Source organism: Podarcis muralis, chromosome 2, assembly GCF_964188315.1.
Source record: "Podarcis muralis chromosome 2, rPodMur119.hap1.1, whole genome shotgun sequence".
NCBI lineage: Eukaryota > Metazoa > Chordata > Lepidosauria > Squamata > Lacertidae > Podarcis > Podarcis muralis.
The window spans coordinates 121,418,505-121,435,531 of NC_135656.1; the positions used below are offsets into that span (position 1 = coordinate 121,418,505).

The 17,027-nt window shown below is 44.0% G+C and overlaps 2 protein-coding genes across 2 annotated transcripts; both read left to right on the forward strand.

Annotated features, from left to right (window-relative positions):
- The first annotated feature begins 784 nt into the window (after positions 1–784).
- On the forward strand, positions 785–4,691 carry LOC144326823 (vomeronasal type-2 receptor 26-like). The gene is made up of 3 exons (XM_077923662.1): positions 785–817; positions 3,416–3,542; positions 3,781–4,691. Exons 1-3 carry the CDS (start codon positions 785–787, stop codon positions 4,689–4,691), a joined length of 1,071 nt encoding a protein of 356 aa, XP_077779788.1.
- A 3,306-nt stretch (positions 4,692–7,997) lies between these two features.
- On the forward strand, positions 7,998–16,622 carry LOC114592631 (uncharacterized). The gene is made up of 4 exons (XM_077923664.1): positions 7,998–8,022; positions 11,971–13,258; positions 13,527–13,530; positions 16,351–16,622. The coding sequence occupies exons 1-4, from the start codon at positions 7,998–8,000 to the stop codon at positions 16,585–16,587; spliced, it is 1,554 nt and encodes a 517-aa protein (XP_077779790.1). The 3' UTR covers positions 16,588–16,622.
- The last annotated feature ends 405 nt before the right edge of the window (positions 16,623–17,027 follow it).

Sequence of the window (17,027 nt, forward strand, 5' to 3'; positions counted from 1 at the left end):
AATAAGTCTCGTGTTAGAGGAAAAATTGGGAGCATAGAGAGGGGCGCCTCCCCTGACATAAAGTTTACCATTAATGCAAAAGCCATTGTCTGGCCCCAACAGTTTAACAAGGTATGAGACTCCTTATGTCACATAACAAATATTAAACTCCAATTAGTACTTAGTACTTTATATGGAAGCAGGAGGGGACACGGGTGGCACTGTGGTCTAAACCACTGAGCCTAGGGCTTGCCGATCAGAAGATCAGAATCCCTGTGAGGGGGTGAGCTCCCATTGCTCGGTCCGTGCTCCTGCCCACCTAGCAATTCGAAAGCACATCAAAGTGCAAGTAGATAAATAGGTACCACTCCAGCAGGAAGGTAAACAGTGTTTCCGTGAGCTGCTCTGGTTTCATCAGAAGCGGCTTAGTCATGCTGGCCACATGACCTGGAAAAACTGTCTGCAGACAGACGTCGGCTCCCTCGGCCAGTAAAGCGAGATGAGCGCCGCAACCCCAGAGTTGTTCGCGACTGGACTTAACTGTCAGGGGTCCTTTACCTTTACCTTTTACTTTATATGGAATTTCAACTAAAATCCTTTCCACAAATATTCCATTGAATATTGTGCTGTGCTGGGAACTGCACTTAATAGTCTGTGATGCACCAGCATCTCTTAAGTTTATGTAGATAGCGTTTTTATACTTGTCTTTAAATACTTTATACTTTGAACTGAACTGTGTGGGCAAGGAATTTTCTTAACCGTGCACTCTGAAAAAGGCTGACAACTGGAGAGCAAGCATACTCTGATGTTCTGCTGGAATGTGCTGCTGGAGGTGCAGGTAATTTGCTGATCGCACTGGTTAAGGTGTGAAATGCTATCAGGAACAGGTTGTGGGCCCAGTATAACAGGTTATGAGTCCGGTGGCTCACAGGTCTAATGCAGACTTTACTTGGGTTCTGATCTCTGATGCCAAAAATGGTGTAGGGGATAAGACTTGTGAAATCATAGTTCAAATCCCCGCTCAGCCAAAACGAACCTCACTTGGGCTAGTTATAGTATCTCCGCCTAGCATAGCACACAAGGTTGTTTTTAGGGGTGGATATAATAGTTTTCTTTTTTAGTTAATTGGGAGAAAGGTGATTTTTATATTGTTGTTGTTGTTTAGTCGTTTAGTCGTGTCCGACTCTTCGTGACCCCATGGACCAGAGCACGCCAGGCACTCCTGTCTTCCACTGCCTCCCGCAGTTTGGTCAGGCTCATGTTTGTAGCTTCGAGAACACTGTCCAACCATCTCGTCCTCTGTCGTCCCCTTCTCCTTGTGCCCTCCATCTTTCCCAACATCAGGGTCTTTTCCAGGGAGTCTTCTCTTCTCATGAGGTGGCCAAAGTATTGGAGCCTCAGCTTCACGATCTGTCCTTCCAGTGAGCACTCAGGGCTGATTTCCTTAAGAATGGATAGGTTTGATCTTCTTGCAGTCCATGGGACTCTCAAGAGTCTCCTCCAGCACCATAATTCAAAAGCATCAATTCTTCGGCGATCAGCCTTCTTGATGGTCCAGCTCTCACTTCCATACATCACTACTGGGAAAACCATGGCTTTAACTATATGGACCTTTGTTGGCAAGGTGATGTCTCTACTTTTTAAGATGCTGTCAAGGTTTGCCATCGCTTTTATCCCAAGAAGCAGGAGTCTTTTAATTTCGTGACTGCTGTCACCATCTGCTGTGATCATGGAGCCCAAGAAAGTAAAATCTCTCACTGCCTCCATTTCTTCCCCTTCTATTTGCCAGGAGGTGATGGGACCAGTGGCCATGATCTTCGTTTTTTTGATGTTGAGCTTCAGACCATATTTTGCGGTCTCTTCTTTCACCCTCATTAAAAGGTTCTTTAATTCCTCCTCACTTTCTGCCATCAAGGTTGTGTCATCTGCATATCTGAGGTTGTTGAATTTTCTTCCGGAATCTTAATTCCGGCTTGGGATTCATCCAGCCCAGCCTTTCGCATGATGAATTCTGCATATAAGTTAAATAAGCAGGGAGACAATATACAGCCTTGCCATACTCCTTTCCCAATTTTGAACCAATCAGTTGTTCCATATCCAGTTCTAACTGGTGTTTATATTACTAGTAACAAAAGTCACAGTATTAATACAGTGGTAGAAGAGAAACGCCCTTTACCACAATGTAGTGACATCCCCTGATAGTTTCATCTTCCCCTTCTATCCCAGGACCCAGAACTCTTAGAAAAAAATTAAATAATAATAAGTCAGGAGACATTTTTTTAGTTAGCATCATCAGGTGATGGTATATTTAATTTCTGCTCTTTATCAGTATGTTTCATTGCAGCATTTTGTTTGGTGCTATTATTCTGCAATTATTATATTGTTTTTGTCTATTCTGTCCATTGCCTTGAGCCTAAGTTTCTTTAGAAATGATAGATATAAATGTTGGAACAAGCAAGCAGACACACCAAAGTGTTAGAATTCCTGCTCCATGATTGCAGTCATGGGATTGTTGTCTTTCACATGACGTGGTATGTTTTGACTCCACAGAGTGGGAAGTGATGGAGACAGGATGTTTGTGTTACTGTGTTCCATGAAGTGGGACTATTGTCCTTTGTTCTTTTTCTCTTTGCTGTCTGATGCTAGAGAGAGAGGGAACCATGTTGCAGTGCTCCGTGTGTGTTTATATGTAAATAAAGTACCGTATTTTTCACTCTATAACACGCACCAGACCATAACACGCACATAGTTTTTAGAGGAGGAAAACAAGAAAAAACATATTCTAAACGAAATAGTGGATATATGATTTTTGTGGTTCATGCTGTGGCCACAGACATGTGATCTGACAGTGAGTTTGGAGTAGCCCAATGCAAAAATCCTGAGGATCCATGTGGATCCATGCTTTGTAACCACGGAGGAGGGAAGGAAGGAGAACCATGGATCCTCTGCTCACGACTGCAGCAGATCCCCCCGGCCACCCGCAGGCATTCGCTCCATAACACGCGCAGACATTTCCCCTTACTTTCTAGGAGGAAAAAAGTGAGTGTTATGGTGCAAAAAATAGGGTAGATTAGCCAAAATGCTGAGTTGCTGAGGTCTGTCACGCAAGGTGCGCAAACTCTGCCCATCCCTAAGTGTGCCAGTGTCGGTTGGCATCGGTCGCTGTGATGTTCGGGCTGAAGACAGCTTTTGAAGCTCCCGAACAATCGACCAGGAGGGAGAGAACATGCCAGTCGGGCATGTGTCTCTACCAGGGTCCTACTAGAGTGTAGGCCGAACTCCTGGCACAAAGAGGTTTCCCTTCCGTGCTGTTTTGCATCAAAAGTGCTTCCCTGGAAAAAAGCACATGGGCTCCGTGAGATCCCCTTCAGTACTCCATAGGCACAGATGCTGCTAACACTTCACCCTTGATGAACCTTCTTCTCTGCATGGCTAGGCTGTGCCTCTCTCCAGGTGTACCAAAAGCTGTCTGCCGGGCTATACCAAGGTGGTTCAAGAAGGACAACCACTTTGCTGCTATGCTTGTGCTCCATGTGCAGAAGGGATGATCTCCACTGAGGAAGGTGAGTGAGTCGAAGCTTAGGAAATTCCTTAGGAGAATATAAACAGGATGAAGAATCACTCAGAGAGACTTTCAGTGAAGATTCTCAAAACATCTCTGAGCATTTATAAAGAATTTTACCTCTCCTTCCCTAATAAACAGGTGTCATCTCCCCCATAAGAATCTTTTCCCCCAAAGAAGTAATAGAATAGATTGTTTGGTTGTATATGATGCTGAAGCCACTCCTTTCCCCCCTTCAGATGCAGACCATTGCATCAAATGCCCAGAAGATCAGCATCCAAACAAGGACCAAGATCAATGTGTCCCCAAGATTATCACCTTCCTGGCTTATAAAGAACAATTGGGGATCATCTTAACTTCTGTTACCGTATTCTTGTCTTTAACAACAGGCATTGTGTTAGGAATCCTCGTTAAATACAAGGAGACTCCCATAGTGAAAGCCAACAACCGAGACCTCTCCTATATCCTCCTCTTCTCCCTTCTGCTTTCCTTTTTCTCCTCCTTCCTCTTTATTGGGAGGCCACGGAAAGTGACCTGCCTTCTCCGACAAACAGCCTTCAGCATCATCTTCTCGATTGCTGTCTCTTCTGTTTTGGCAAAAACCATCACTGTGGTTCTGGCCTTCCTGGCCACAAAGCCAGGGAACAGGGCGAGGAGATGGCTGGGGAAAAGTCTCGCCAACTCCATTGTCATTTCCTGTTCCAGTATCCAAGTTGTCATCTGCACCATCTGGCTAGGTATCTCTCCCTCATTCCCAGATTCTGACATGAACTCCCGGGCTGGAGAGATCATCCTTCTATGCAATGAAGGGTCTGTGGCCATGTTTTATGGTGCCCTTGGCTACATGGGCTTCCTGGCTGCCATCTGCTTCACGGTGGCTTTCCTAGCCAGGAAGCTGCCTGGGGCCTTCAATGAGGCCAAGCTGATCACCTTCAGCATGCTGGTCTTCTGCAGTGTTTGGGTGTCTTTTGTGCCCACCTACCTGAGCACCAAGGGGAAATACATGGTAGCCGTGCAGGTCTTCTCTATGTTGGCCTCCAGTGCTGGGCTTCTGGGCTGCATCTTCATCCCCAAGTGCTATATTATTATACTGAGGCCTGATCTGAATACAAAGGAGCACCTGACAACAAAAAGTAAAGATGGCATCTAATTCTTAAAGTACAGTGGTACCTTGGTAGTCAAACGTAATCTGTTCCTGGAGTCCGTTCAAATCCCGGAACCATTCGAAAATGAAGGTGCAGCTTCTGATTGGCTGCAGGAGCTTCCTGCACTCAATCAGAAGCCGCGGAAGCCATGTCAGATATTTGGCTTCCAAAAAATGTTCACAAACTGGAACACTTTCTTCCAGTTTTGTGGTGTTTGGGAACCAAGCCAATTGAGAACCAAGGTGCCACTGTATTCTGCTTTAACAGTTGATGGTGAGCACAACAGTAATGCTAGCTGTGTAGTTGTCTGTAGAATATAGCTCCTTGAGGTTCAATCTCTCTTTATTTTGCATAAATCATAAATGATGAAAATGAATACAGAATGACTCCAGCAGCCACACACCCTTTAGGCTTAATGTTCAACGTGCATGGTTTCATCATAGCCTGATTCCCACTTGATTCCACTAGTGGAATGCTCTCCCCAATGTGACTTGCCTAGTGCCTTTGTTACATATCTTTAGGCATCTGGCAATAATAGAGGAGTTCAGGCCCATGCAGACCTTGTCTGAGGCTCAGGGTGGCAGTCTTGTTAAAATAAAGGGATGTGGGTGGCATTGTGGTCTTAACCACTGAGCCTCTTGGGCTTGCCGATTCTAATGCCGGTGGTTCGAATCCGCTTGATGGTGGTGTCCCAGCTTCTGCCAACCTAGCAGTTTGAAAGCACACCAGTGCAAGTAGATAAATGGGTACCATTGCAGCGGGAAGGTAAACGGCATTTCCGTGCGCTCTGGCTTCCGTCACAGTGTTCCGTTGCGCCAGAAGCAGTCTAGTCATGCTGGCAACATGACCCAGAAAACTGTCTGTGGACAAACACCGGCTCCCTCACCCTCAAAGCGAGATGAGCGCCACACGCCATAGTTGCCTTTGACTGGGCTTAACAGTCCAGGGGTCCTTTACCTTCCCCCCCCCACCCCATTGTTAGAATAAAGTTATAAACTCAAACAAAAAAGCAGTTGGTCCCTGGCAAGGCCCGCCCTGGCCAGCTTAGATCTCTGAAATCTGAGGCAAGTATATCTGGCTGTCCACGATCACAATCCACGCAGAAAACAACATTTAGGTTTGTTGGGGGTTTATTTAAACAATGAGATGACCACATAGAGAGGTCGCACTGTGGGAGTGGCCCAAATGGCTACAATAAATGTGATAATGTGTACCCCTGTAAATCCCTGAGTGTGCTTCTAATAGAAAAGTTATGGTAGCCTGGCATTTTAAGAAACTGCTGATTTTGTAAATTGCCACACACACCCCCAATTGGGGTAGAAATACAGCTAATATGTAAATCACAAAGATACAGCACAAACCTAGAACATAAGCTGCTACATGATGCAAATGGTGACACGTAACACAGGTTCCCAACACGCACACGAACAAAATGTATTCATGCAAGGTCATAGCAGAACATGGTGGGAATCAGAGCTTAGTCAGCAGAAACAGCCAATGCTAACAATTTAAATGAGGTAACGGTGTATATGATTGGTGGAAATTGAAATGCTTTGTTTGAAACTTTATAAATACCTTTGGGCGCGGTTGCAACTTTTGCAGAGCCATCCTATTGTAACCTATCGCTTTGCAATAAACAATGTTGGAATTCATCCTCTTCAATCTCTTGTGTCTTTTTGGCTCGATACAAGAATTAAGGCATATTTGCTTGCAACAACACAACCCACCCAAAAGACAATTTATACATTCGTCAGCCTCTTTAAAAGGTGTATCAGATACCAAACAGACCCTCCAAGTGTCCCTATTTTCCAGTAACAGTCACGGATTTACATAAGCCACCGCGGTTTCTGATTTGATCCAAGAATGTTCCGCTTTTCCTTAGGACATCCCTATGTTGGAGGATCTGGAGTTATGCAAGCCCTGAGCCAAGGAGATAAGAAACTATACAACCTTTAGAAAACATCTGTATAGAGAAGTTTTTTATGTTTAATGCTTAATTATGTTTTTATATGTGTTGGAAGTTGCACATAGGAGCTGGGGAAACCCAGTGTGATGGGTGGTTGGGGTATGTATGTATGTATGTACAGTGGTGCCCCGCAAGACGAACGCCTCGCAAGACGGAAAACCCGCTAGACGAAAGGGTTTTCCGTTTTGGAGGCGCTTCGCAAAACAAATTTCCCTATGGGCTTGCTTCGCAAGACGAAAGCCCATAGGGAAATCTCCGGGACAACGGGGAAGCGCAGCTCCGAAGCCTGGCGGGGGGGGCGGAGACCTCCTCCCGCCGCCAGGCTTCGGAGCAGCCTTCCGAAGCCTGGCGGGGGGGCGGAGAGGTTTTTTAAAAACCCTGGGACAGCGGGGGACTTCTCCGCTGTCCGGGGCGATTTTAAAATGCTGCCGGGCGCCCCGGACAGCGGAGAAGTCTCCCGCTGTCCCGGGGTTTTTTTAAATGCTGGGGGTGGGAAGAAAAGCCCTTTCCCCCCCCCCCCAGCCTTCAGAAGAGGTCAGGGGACAGACTGTCCCCGGACCTGGTCTGAAGGAGGTTTCCATAGGAACGCATTGATTGATTTTCAATGCATTCCTATGGAAAACCGTGCTTCGCAAGACGAAAAACTCGCAAGACGAAAAAACTTGCGGAACGAATTAATTTCGCCTTGCGAGGCACCACTGTATGTATAAATAACATCATCATTGTCCTTATTATTTAATAGGGCATCTCTATTTAAATCAGAGAAATGTTGGAGGGTTTATGTGTGGGGGTTGCATGTATTCTGTAGCAATCAGGTTCTCAAACAATATCATTATCAGTCAGGGCACAAGGATGTGCAGAAGACAGGCTCTCTTTAGCACAGGGGATATTTTATGTTTCAAACCTTTCAGGCAAGAAATTGTCTCCCCTTCCCCTTGATTCTCATGTTTAGCTGGTTGGTCTCACAGACAACACTTGTGCAATTCCCTGAAGCTATTCCAAGAATAGGAATGATGACATGGAGGAGAACAATTGCATTCTGATCCCTGTAGGACTTGAGGCGCAGGTGCAGAAGTAGAAGAAACCTTGTTTACAGAACTTCACTGTCTGGCCTTGAGGTGGGTCACTGTGAGGGTGAAAGGTGAGCTTCGCCTTTAGCCGATGAAGCACCTTCATAAGGGTCATGAACAAGATATTCACTTAGGATTTATTCAAATATAATCCCCTGACATGGAGTAGTTGCTTCTAAACATTAAATTCGTTTTGTTTTGTTTGACAGCAGGGGTTGGTAGTCTTTTTCAGACTGTGGGCTGCATTCCCTTCTGGGCAAACTTTGGGGGCCCACATGCCAGTGGCGGGCAGTTCCAGAGGTAAAATCTGACAGACTAATGGGAAAGCAGCCTAGTTTCTATGCGCACTCCTCCATCCTCCACTTAGGCTAGGATGGCCATACGTCTGGACGTATGGCGACCCACGGCCAAAAAACCCTCTGGATTTTGAAATATGGCAACCCTAACTCTTAGGCAAGTATGTGGCCATGTTAGAGTTCCAGGACACATTTCAACCAGGCAAAAGCACACAAGTAGGATACAAAGCAGGGTAAGTAAACAGTATGTGAGCTACCATGCCCTTCTAGCAGAGACACCATCTTGCGCCCAATATTGAGGGTGCCCATCACACGTCACACGTGTGACGTCACGCACCTGGTGCACATTGCGTGTGTCTGATGTCATGCATCGCATTGTCAGGAGGAGACCAAGCACGGCTTCAATCACCGGCAGCTCCTCCTTTCTCTTGCTCGGGAGACCCTATGTCCCCTCCCAACTGGTTGTGACAATAAACTATTATATGGGGTGTACAGTCGACACACAACTTTTGCAGGGGTTGAATTTGGGTGATAGTGTGTAAAGTTTAAATCACATATATTCTGTTGTTGTTTTTTAAATGATATTTATTGAAATTTTCAAAAAAAATCCAGAAAGAAAAAAAAATTTAAAAACACTCGACGTTTACAATCCTTATTTTCAATAACCTATTTCCATGACTTCCCCACGCCTCCCCTTCTTGTATTCCAATTCCAATTATTAGTTCAACAAGTTCTTGTCCCCAATTTTTAACCTTATTATATTTAGTTCATTATTATATTTAGTTCATTTTATATAACCAATTTTGACTTATAAACATCAGTCTTTGTACATCAGTACTTATTCTTAAAATCTTTTTCTAAGGTCGACCCCAATTCCCTTCCACGAATTCCCCATTTTTATATTGGTAACAAAACAGAATTAAAAAAAAATCAGAATATAATTTTACACCCTTTGGATTCCCAAACCCCATCCCCCCTTTCCCGGTTTCGATCCCCAACAAATGTCCATCAATCTATCTGCTATCAGCCTGGAGACCTCACGTCCGAGGCTCTTAATTCTCTCTCAGTTCCTCTCTGCCGGTTTTTTTGATAGTCCTTTGTATTAAACACCAAATCTCGGAGAAGCTCTGTCCCAATAATGTCCATGTTTCTTCCAGCCATACCTCCATATTTAAAAGTGGAGCTCAAATCTTGTTTCTTGATCCTTTTAAGTCCAAATGTCCCAAAAGCTCCTACTTCCACCTTGGTCAAATTTGTGATCCATAGGTCTTCAGATCTCCACATAAGAAGATCCCTCCATTCTTCATTTTCCAATTCAAACCAGATTTTCATCATCCAGTTCTTATTTTCCTTTGTATCCATCTTGACAGGCCTCTGGCTCTCCTTTGTCATTTGCAGCATTACAGCTCCTCCTTCATTTCCCTCCTGATCAGCATGTATCTCTTTCTCCACTTTCTCAAATTTCTCAGATTTATTTTCTTGTTCAGCTGCATGGACTTTTTGAGTCAAGTCCTTTCCATATTCAGTGAGTTTATTTACTGTTACATTCAGGGTTGTAACACTTGTAGCCAAAACATCGCTTTGACCTTGTAACTTTCCCAAGAGAGAAAAAACCTTATCCAGCTCAGCCTGTATTTTTCCATCTGCAGCCATTCTTGTAATGTCCCTGAACCCCCTCTAGAGGGATTCTGGTTACTTAGTATTCCTTCCAATTCCAACCCAAAAGTCCAGTTAACTTGTTTCAGTTCTTCTTTGTTTTCAACAATTTATAACCAAATTGTAAGAAATATAACCAGCAAAGACAACAGAAACAAAGTTCTCTTTTTTTCCCCAGCTTTGACAGCTAGGTTGACAGCTGTCAACATCTTCTATATCTCCTCAACAGGCTCTCTCATGGATCACTCCCGGGTCCCGGGGGGGTGGAACTTCAGTTCTCAAAATTAACTCTTATCCTCCAGCAAGATTGCTTGTACTGCCAAAACGTGAAATTAATAACTTTTATCCACTAAGGAAGAAGATGTTCTCTCGACCTTAGTTATCTAGTCCTTGCTTTAAGTTGTTTACAAGGCGGGGAGACGGACTTCCTCTTTGCGCCTTCCCCGATCGTGCCAAATCCAAACAAAAATTTTTCCTTTTATAAATCCAATTTCCATATTACTCACGGGTTGTTACTTTTAGTCCAAATGTTTAAAGGAAGAAGTCAGCGCTGTCCGACCATGGCATGCAGCTTCGCTCCTAGGAGAAGCAGTCGACTCTCAGCACCGCGCCGCTCCCCATCCCCCGTTCCGAAGCCTTTAAAAAGGCTTCTTTGCGGGTCGAGGGCACAAATGGTGCCCGCCGAGTCACCAGGTCCACAGGCTTCAGCGCCTGTGGTTTCTGAGGGTCCCCGCGTCACCGCTGCGGCAGGACCCGTCTCCTATAGAGCCGATTCCCTCCGGAGCTCGGAGGGAATCCGCCAGTAGTCGATGGCGCTAACCCGGAAGTCTAAATCACATATATTCTGGACAGCCCCTTGGGATGCCCCCACCTGCCCATCCTTACTTCTGGAACCAGCATGCCAAACAGGTCTTAACCCCGCCCCATCCTGCCCCCCCCCCAGCTTCTAAAGCTCTCTGCCTTCCTTCCCTTTAATCTGGGCTATTTTAGACAGGGCACAGCAAAGGGTGGAAAAGAGAAACGTCATGGAAAATGGAGTAGGAAGTTGATAATGTAAAACAAAAACTTATTACGTATTGGAACATGATTTCAGATTCTGGGGGGGGGTTAAAAGGTGAAAGTGTGAGTGAACTAAAGACTTAATTTAATCTACGTTTGTTATTGGTATGAGCTTTCGTGTGCATGCTCATAGTTTATTGCCTCTCTGTCCAGCTTACGCTTCCTCTGGGATCCTTTGTTCCTCTGGGATCCTTTGAAGCGAAGCTCCGAGAGAAGAGCAATCAGCAGATGCACAGCAGTCAGTATGAGAAAGAAAAATAAATCCAGTCCAGACAGCTTCTATCTAAACTAAGAAGCTTTATTTACATGCCAAACAGAAAATCTTTCCACCAGAAAATTCCGACATCCTCTCCGGTTGAGAGCCATTCTCTAACTGGAAAACGAAAGCACTTTCACAGCACAAACAACATAGCTGTGTGAGGCAATATCCTGGCTCTGTGGAGCCCCTCCCTCAGGCATGAGACACAGAAAGGTTAACCCTTAACCACCACACTCTACAAATCCCGTGTCATGGTCAGATCACTTCCTATTGAGATTTAGGATGTCAGCATCTTTTTCCCTCCGCAGAGACGGGGGACCTGTAAGGAAGGTTTGCTCTCAGAGGCTGATGAATCCAGTGGGATTCCAAACAGCTCTGGGGGGTTGAGATGGGCTATTGACACAATCGCCCCTGAGTGCCCTCTCCCACTAGACTGGTGACTGGGAGCAGACGCCAGGACCATATAGCCCAGGTCTTAAAGGAACTACATTGACTCCAAGTGCAATTCAAAGTGTTGGTGCTGACTTTAAAGTTCTAAACGGCTTAGCCCTGTAGACCCAAAGGAGCATCTCTACCCCCATCGCTCAACCCCAGACACTGAGGTCCAGCTCCCAGGGTCTTCTTCTGGTTCCCTCACTGCAAGAAGGGAAGTAACAGAGAACCAGACAAAAGGCCTTCTCGGTAGTGGCGCTGTCCCTGTGGAACGCGTTCCCTTCAGGTGTCAAGGAGAAAAAGAACAACATAACTTTGAGAAGACATCTGAAGGCAGCCCTGTACCAGAACATTTGTAATGTTTGATGTTTTACTATGTTATAAATATGCTGTAAGCCGCTCAGAGTGACTGCGGAAACCCAGCCAGGTGTGCGGGATATGAATATTATCATCATCATCAACAACATGATCAGATGTTGCAGAAATTTCACTAGGATTGTAATTTGGATTACACTTTTAATTGTAATCTTCCCTTAATTTTAGCAGGTGATGAAAATGACAGTCATTGTTCTCGGGTCGCATCAGAAAGAACCAAGCATGAAGTCAAAGGAAGGACCTTTCAAGATCAAGAGGAAACAAGATCACAGATAAAAAATCTAGAAGAAAATGGGAGGAATAAAGGCCTTCTAACGCAGACTGATAATGGCCATCAAATCCCCGTCCAGAAAAAACATCATAAGGGAAAGGGAACAAATGAGAGACCTTTGTGTGGCAAAACATTCAAAAATAAATCTAGCTTCAACTCACACTGCAGAATCCACACAGAGGAGAAACCATGTAAATGCTTGGTATGTGGAAAGAACTTCAGTGACAGCTCAGGCCTAAAATCTCATAAAATAATTCATGCAGGACAGGAATCCTATGAATGCCTAGAATGTGGAAAGAGTTTCAGTCGTTACTCATACCTTAGAAAGCACCAGGAGGTCCACAGCGAGGAGAAACCACTTAGCTGCTTTGAGTGTGTAAGGAGCTTCATTCACAGAAGAGGCCTTAAATCACATCAAACAATCCACAGCAGGGAGAAACCACATACCTGTTTTGAGTGTGGGAAAAGCTTCACTTACAGCTCACGCCTTGTATCTCATCAAAAAATTCACACGGGGGAGAAACCGTATACCTGTTTTGACTGTGGAAAGAGCTTCCGTCTAAGCCAAGGTCTTCTTGTTCATCAAAAAATCCACACAGGAGAGAAGCCATATAAATGTTTGGAGTGCGGAATGAGCTTTGGTTCCAGCTCAAGTCTTACATCGCATCAAATAATTCACACAGGAGAGAAATCTTATAAATGTACAGAGTGCGGAAGGAGCTTTGCTCACAGGGCTACCCTTACTTCACATAAGAGAACCCACACAGGGGAGAAACCATATAAATGCTTGGTATGTGGAAAGAGCTTCAGTCAGAGTTCACACCTTAGTTCACACAAGAGAACTCACACTGGTGAGAAGCCGTATAAATGTTTTGAGTGTGGGAAGAGCTTCAGTCAAAGTTCACATCTTACTGTGCACGAGCGAATCCATACAGGGGAAAAACCATATAAATGTGAGACATGTGGAAAGAGCTTTAGTAACTGCACATACCTTGTTAGCCACCGCAGAATCCATACGAGAGAGAAGCCATATAAGTGCTTTGAGTGTGGTAAAACCTTCAGCCAGAGTTCAAGCCTTAGTACGCATCGAAAAATTCACAGTGGGGAGAAACTGCATGCATGTTTTGAATGTGGAAAGAGCTTCACTACAAGCGTAACGCTTCAAAATCACCAAAGAATTCACAGAGGGTAGAAACCGTATACCTGTTTTGGACTTCCGGAGGCGGCGCGACCGGTAATGGCTGCCTTTTCCGAGTAAGGAGAAGGGAGCTCCGCTGTAAACGGGTCGTCCGCTACGGCGAAGCGGAGACCCATTCAGAAAAACCACAGGTGGCAGAAGCCTGTGGTCCCGGGACCCGGCGGGCGCCAGAAGCAGCCCCCAAATCGTTGAAGGGACCCCGTAAGGGGCTCCGGATCGTGGAGGGGGTAGCGGCGCTGTGGGTCGTTGCGCAAACAGCGAAGTGAAGCCGCATTGCTGTTGCCGGTCAGCGCTGTCCTTTCTTCCTGCAATTTCTGAACTTTGGAAACTACAACCCGTGAGTAATTTGGACTTTGAGAACTTTTTGAAACTTTTGACAACTTTCTGAAACTTTTTGGGAACTTTCTGAAACTTTCAAAACTTTTTTAAAAAAGTTAAAATTCGGCTGAAAACGGAGTGAGGATAAGCAGGAAGCCCACCTCCCGCTATACTGAACTCTAAGCAAAGAGCAGGAGGAGTGGAGACAAAAAGTTATGTGCTAACCAACTGCTGGCACCCTATTAAAGTAGACTTTTGAGGAAAAGACTTTGAGTTACTACTTTCTTTGGTCATATTGGGTGCAATGAGATTCTTCTTCTGATGTACTAGTGGATTATAAAATAAATAAGAACCTCTGGTGCTGGAGCTGCCTGGCTGAGCTTCAGTCTGCAACTGTGGATACATTGAATTTAGACTTTGAAACATTCTGAGCAGGAACTGGATACTTTTGAAACTGTTGCAGTCTAGGCACTGCTAGAAACACTGTTCTGTTTTAAGTTTACTCTGCTAAAAATAATATATTGTGGAGGCTGACGGATATGGAATTAAATTTATAAGTTTGATATGGATTTGATCTTTTCCCTGAAGACGTATTAAGCTCCCTCTAGAGGATTTTGGACTTACAGCAGTGACTTTGTTTTACTGTCCCTTTCCCGGCTTCTCTTTGACTATTGTTTCTGGGCCTTCACTTTCTCATGGGAACAACTTGGACTGACCTTGGATTATAGATAACTTTGGAATGAGTGGCGCAAGGAGAAGAGGAAGAACTAAACAAACAACTTTGACTTTATCTGCAGCCTCACAGCGTAGATCATCTGTGCCGGCTTTGCCTTCCACTTTGCCTCCAGACATAGAGGCGGCCTCCCTAATACAGGCAGGGGAGGGTGAGACGGAGGAGCTGCACCTGGAAGATATGGCTTCAGGGACAAGTAGCTCTGTCTTGGAGAAAATTTTTGAGAAACTAGAGGCTTTGGATAAGAAGGCTGACTTGCATACAGCTAAAATTGAACAGAACACAGAAAGTTTGAATAAGCTGACTGGACAAGTTGCACAGAATGTCCAGTCTATTGGAGAATTAAAGGAGGCTGTAGGTGAAAATCGGAAACTGGCTGAAGATACTAGTCAAAGAGTAGAGGAACTTGAGAAGGAAGTAAGACCACTCAGTAAACAAGTTGGAGAACATCAGATTTACTTTTTGATGACAGAATTGCGAAACAGGGAGACCAACTTGAGGATACGCTCGATTCCAGAGGTGGAAGAAGATAATTTTATTGAATTCTTGACTAAAGAATTTGCCAAGTTCTGGAAGTTAGAGGAAAAAGACTTTAAAATAGTATCCGCTTTCAGGCTTGGCAGAGTCAGAAGGATAGAGAAGCCCAGAGACTGTTTGATAACACTGAGATCAAAGGAGGAAAGGGACAAAATTTTGGGCCTGCACTACGAAAAGTCACTTGACATTTTGGGCAAGAGAATTGAAATCTACAAGGATATCCCTAAACAGTTGCTGGACCTAAGATCTAACTACACGGAATTGGCAAGATTGTTAAGAAGCAACGCAATTATATTCAGGTGGGAGTTTCCACAAGGATTATCCTTTACCCACAGAGGGAGAAAGATCAAAATCAAAACAGTGGAAGATAGAGATAAGTTTCTGGGAGCGCACGGAGAAGACCTCCACAAAGGACTTGGACTACCAGCGCCTGCAGAGTTTAGAAAAGATGAGAGATAAAGTGAGAGACTGGTTACACTATGCTCAGATTAAAGAAGTGTTTAAAAATGACAAAAAGTTAGGATTCCAAGTGGAAAAGTCAAAGTTAGAAACTGAACTGTTAGAACCTAAGACTAAAGTACTTTCAAAAATGTATAACTTGCTGCTGAAATGGAACACACAAGACGAAATGGTAAAATCAACAATGATAAAATGGGCTCAGGATATCGGGCACAATATTATGTTTGAAGATTGGGAAAGGTTGTGGACCTCTGGGCTGAACTTCACTGCATGTAATGCGTTGAAGGAAAATGTGATGAAAATGATGTATAGATGGTACATGACCCCTGTTAAATTAGCTAAAATATACCATTCGTCTGATAGTAAATGTTGGAAATGTAAGGAAAATGAAGGAACATTTTTTCACCTCTGGTGGACCTGCCCTGGAGTGAAGGCCTTTTGGGAGACAATATATAATGAATTAAAAAGGGTGTTTAAATACACCTTTACTAAGAAACCAGAGGCCTTTCTCTTGGGTATCGTCGACCAGAGTGTGTTAAAAAAGGACAGAACATTCTTTATGTATGCAACAACAGCAGCAAGAATATTGATTGCCAAGAACTGGAAAACTCAGAAGCTACCCACTGTGGAAGAATGGCAGATGCAGCTGATGGACTATATGCAGCTAGCCGAGATGACCGGCAGAATCCGAGACCAGGGAGAAGAAAGGATGGAAGAAGACTGGAAGAAATTTAAGATTTATTTACAAAAATATTGTAATTTGGCTGAGTGTTGAACTGGATGCCAGAGTAGAAAACAATTGTCTATCACCAAATTAGATTTAAGGATGAATTATATGCTAATCAAAACTAAGACTTTGAGCAAAATGATAATTTGTTTGAAATTAATTTAATAATGATGCAAGTGTATGCGGGAGGTGTGGGGGAGTCCTATGCAACAACTGAGAGATGTTAAATTGACAATGATGAATTGTGTTATTTCTGATGTATGTTTTATGTGAAAATCTTAATAAATATATTATAAAAAAAAAAAAAGAAACCGTATACCTGTTTTGAGTGTGGAAAGAGCTTCACTCATGGCTCAAACCTTTCATCGCATCAAAAAATTCACACGGGGGAGAAACCGTATACCTGTTCTGAGTGTGGAAAAAGCTTTGCTTGTGGATCTCGCTTTACTTCACATAAGAGAACCCACACAGGGGAGGAACCATATAAATGCTTGGAATGTGGAAAGAGCTTCAGTCAGAGTTCACATCTTACTGTGCATGAGTGAATCCATAAAGGAAACAACCAGTTAATTGTTAGACATGTGGAAAGAGTTTCTGTACTAACACAGAACTTACTTACCATCACAGGATCCATACAAGGGAGAAGCCATCTAAGTGCTTTGTGTGTGGAAAAACCTTCAGCCAGAGTTCAAGCCTTAGTACACATCAAAAAATTGCATGCATGTTTTGAATGTGGAAGGTTTACTTGCAACTCTCATCTTGCTCATCAGAAAAAACACAGAGGAGAGAAACCAGACAAATGGTTGGAGTGTGGGAAAAGATAACGTGGTGGACACATTTTAATTATCATCCAAAAAAAAAAAAAATACAGGGAGGGAAATCACATAAATGTTGGGAGTGCGAAAAGACACTTTATATTCCATCAAAGCTTGTATATAATAGAGATACCATAATGACATCACACCAAGTTAGAAGTGCCCATATT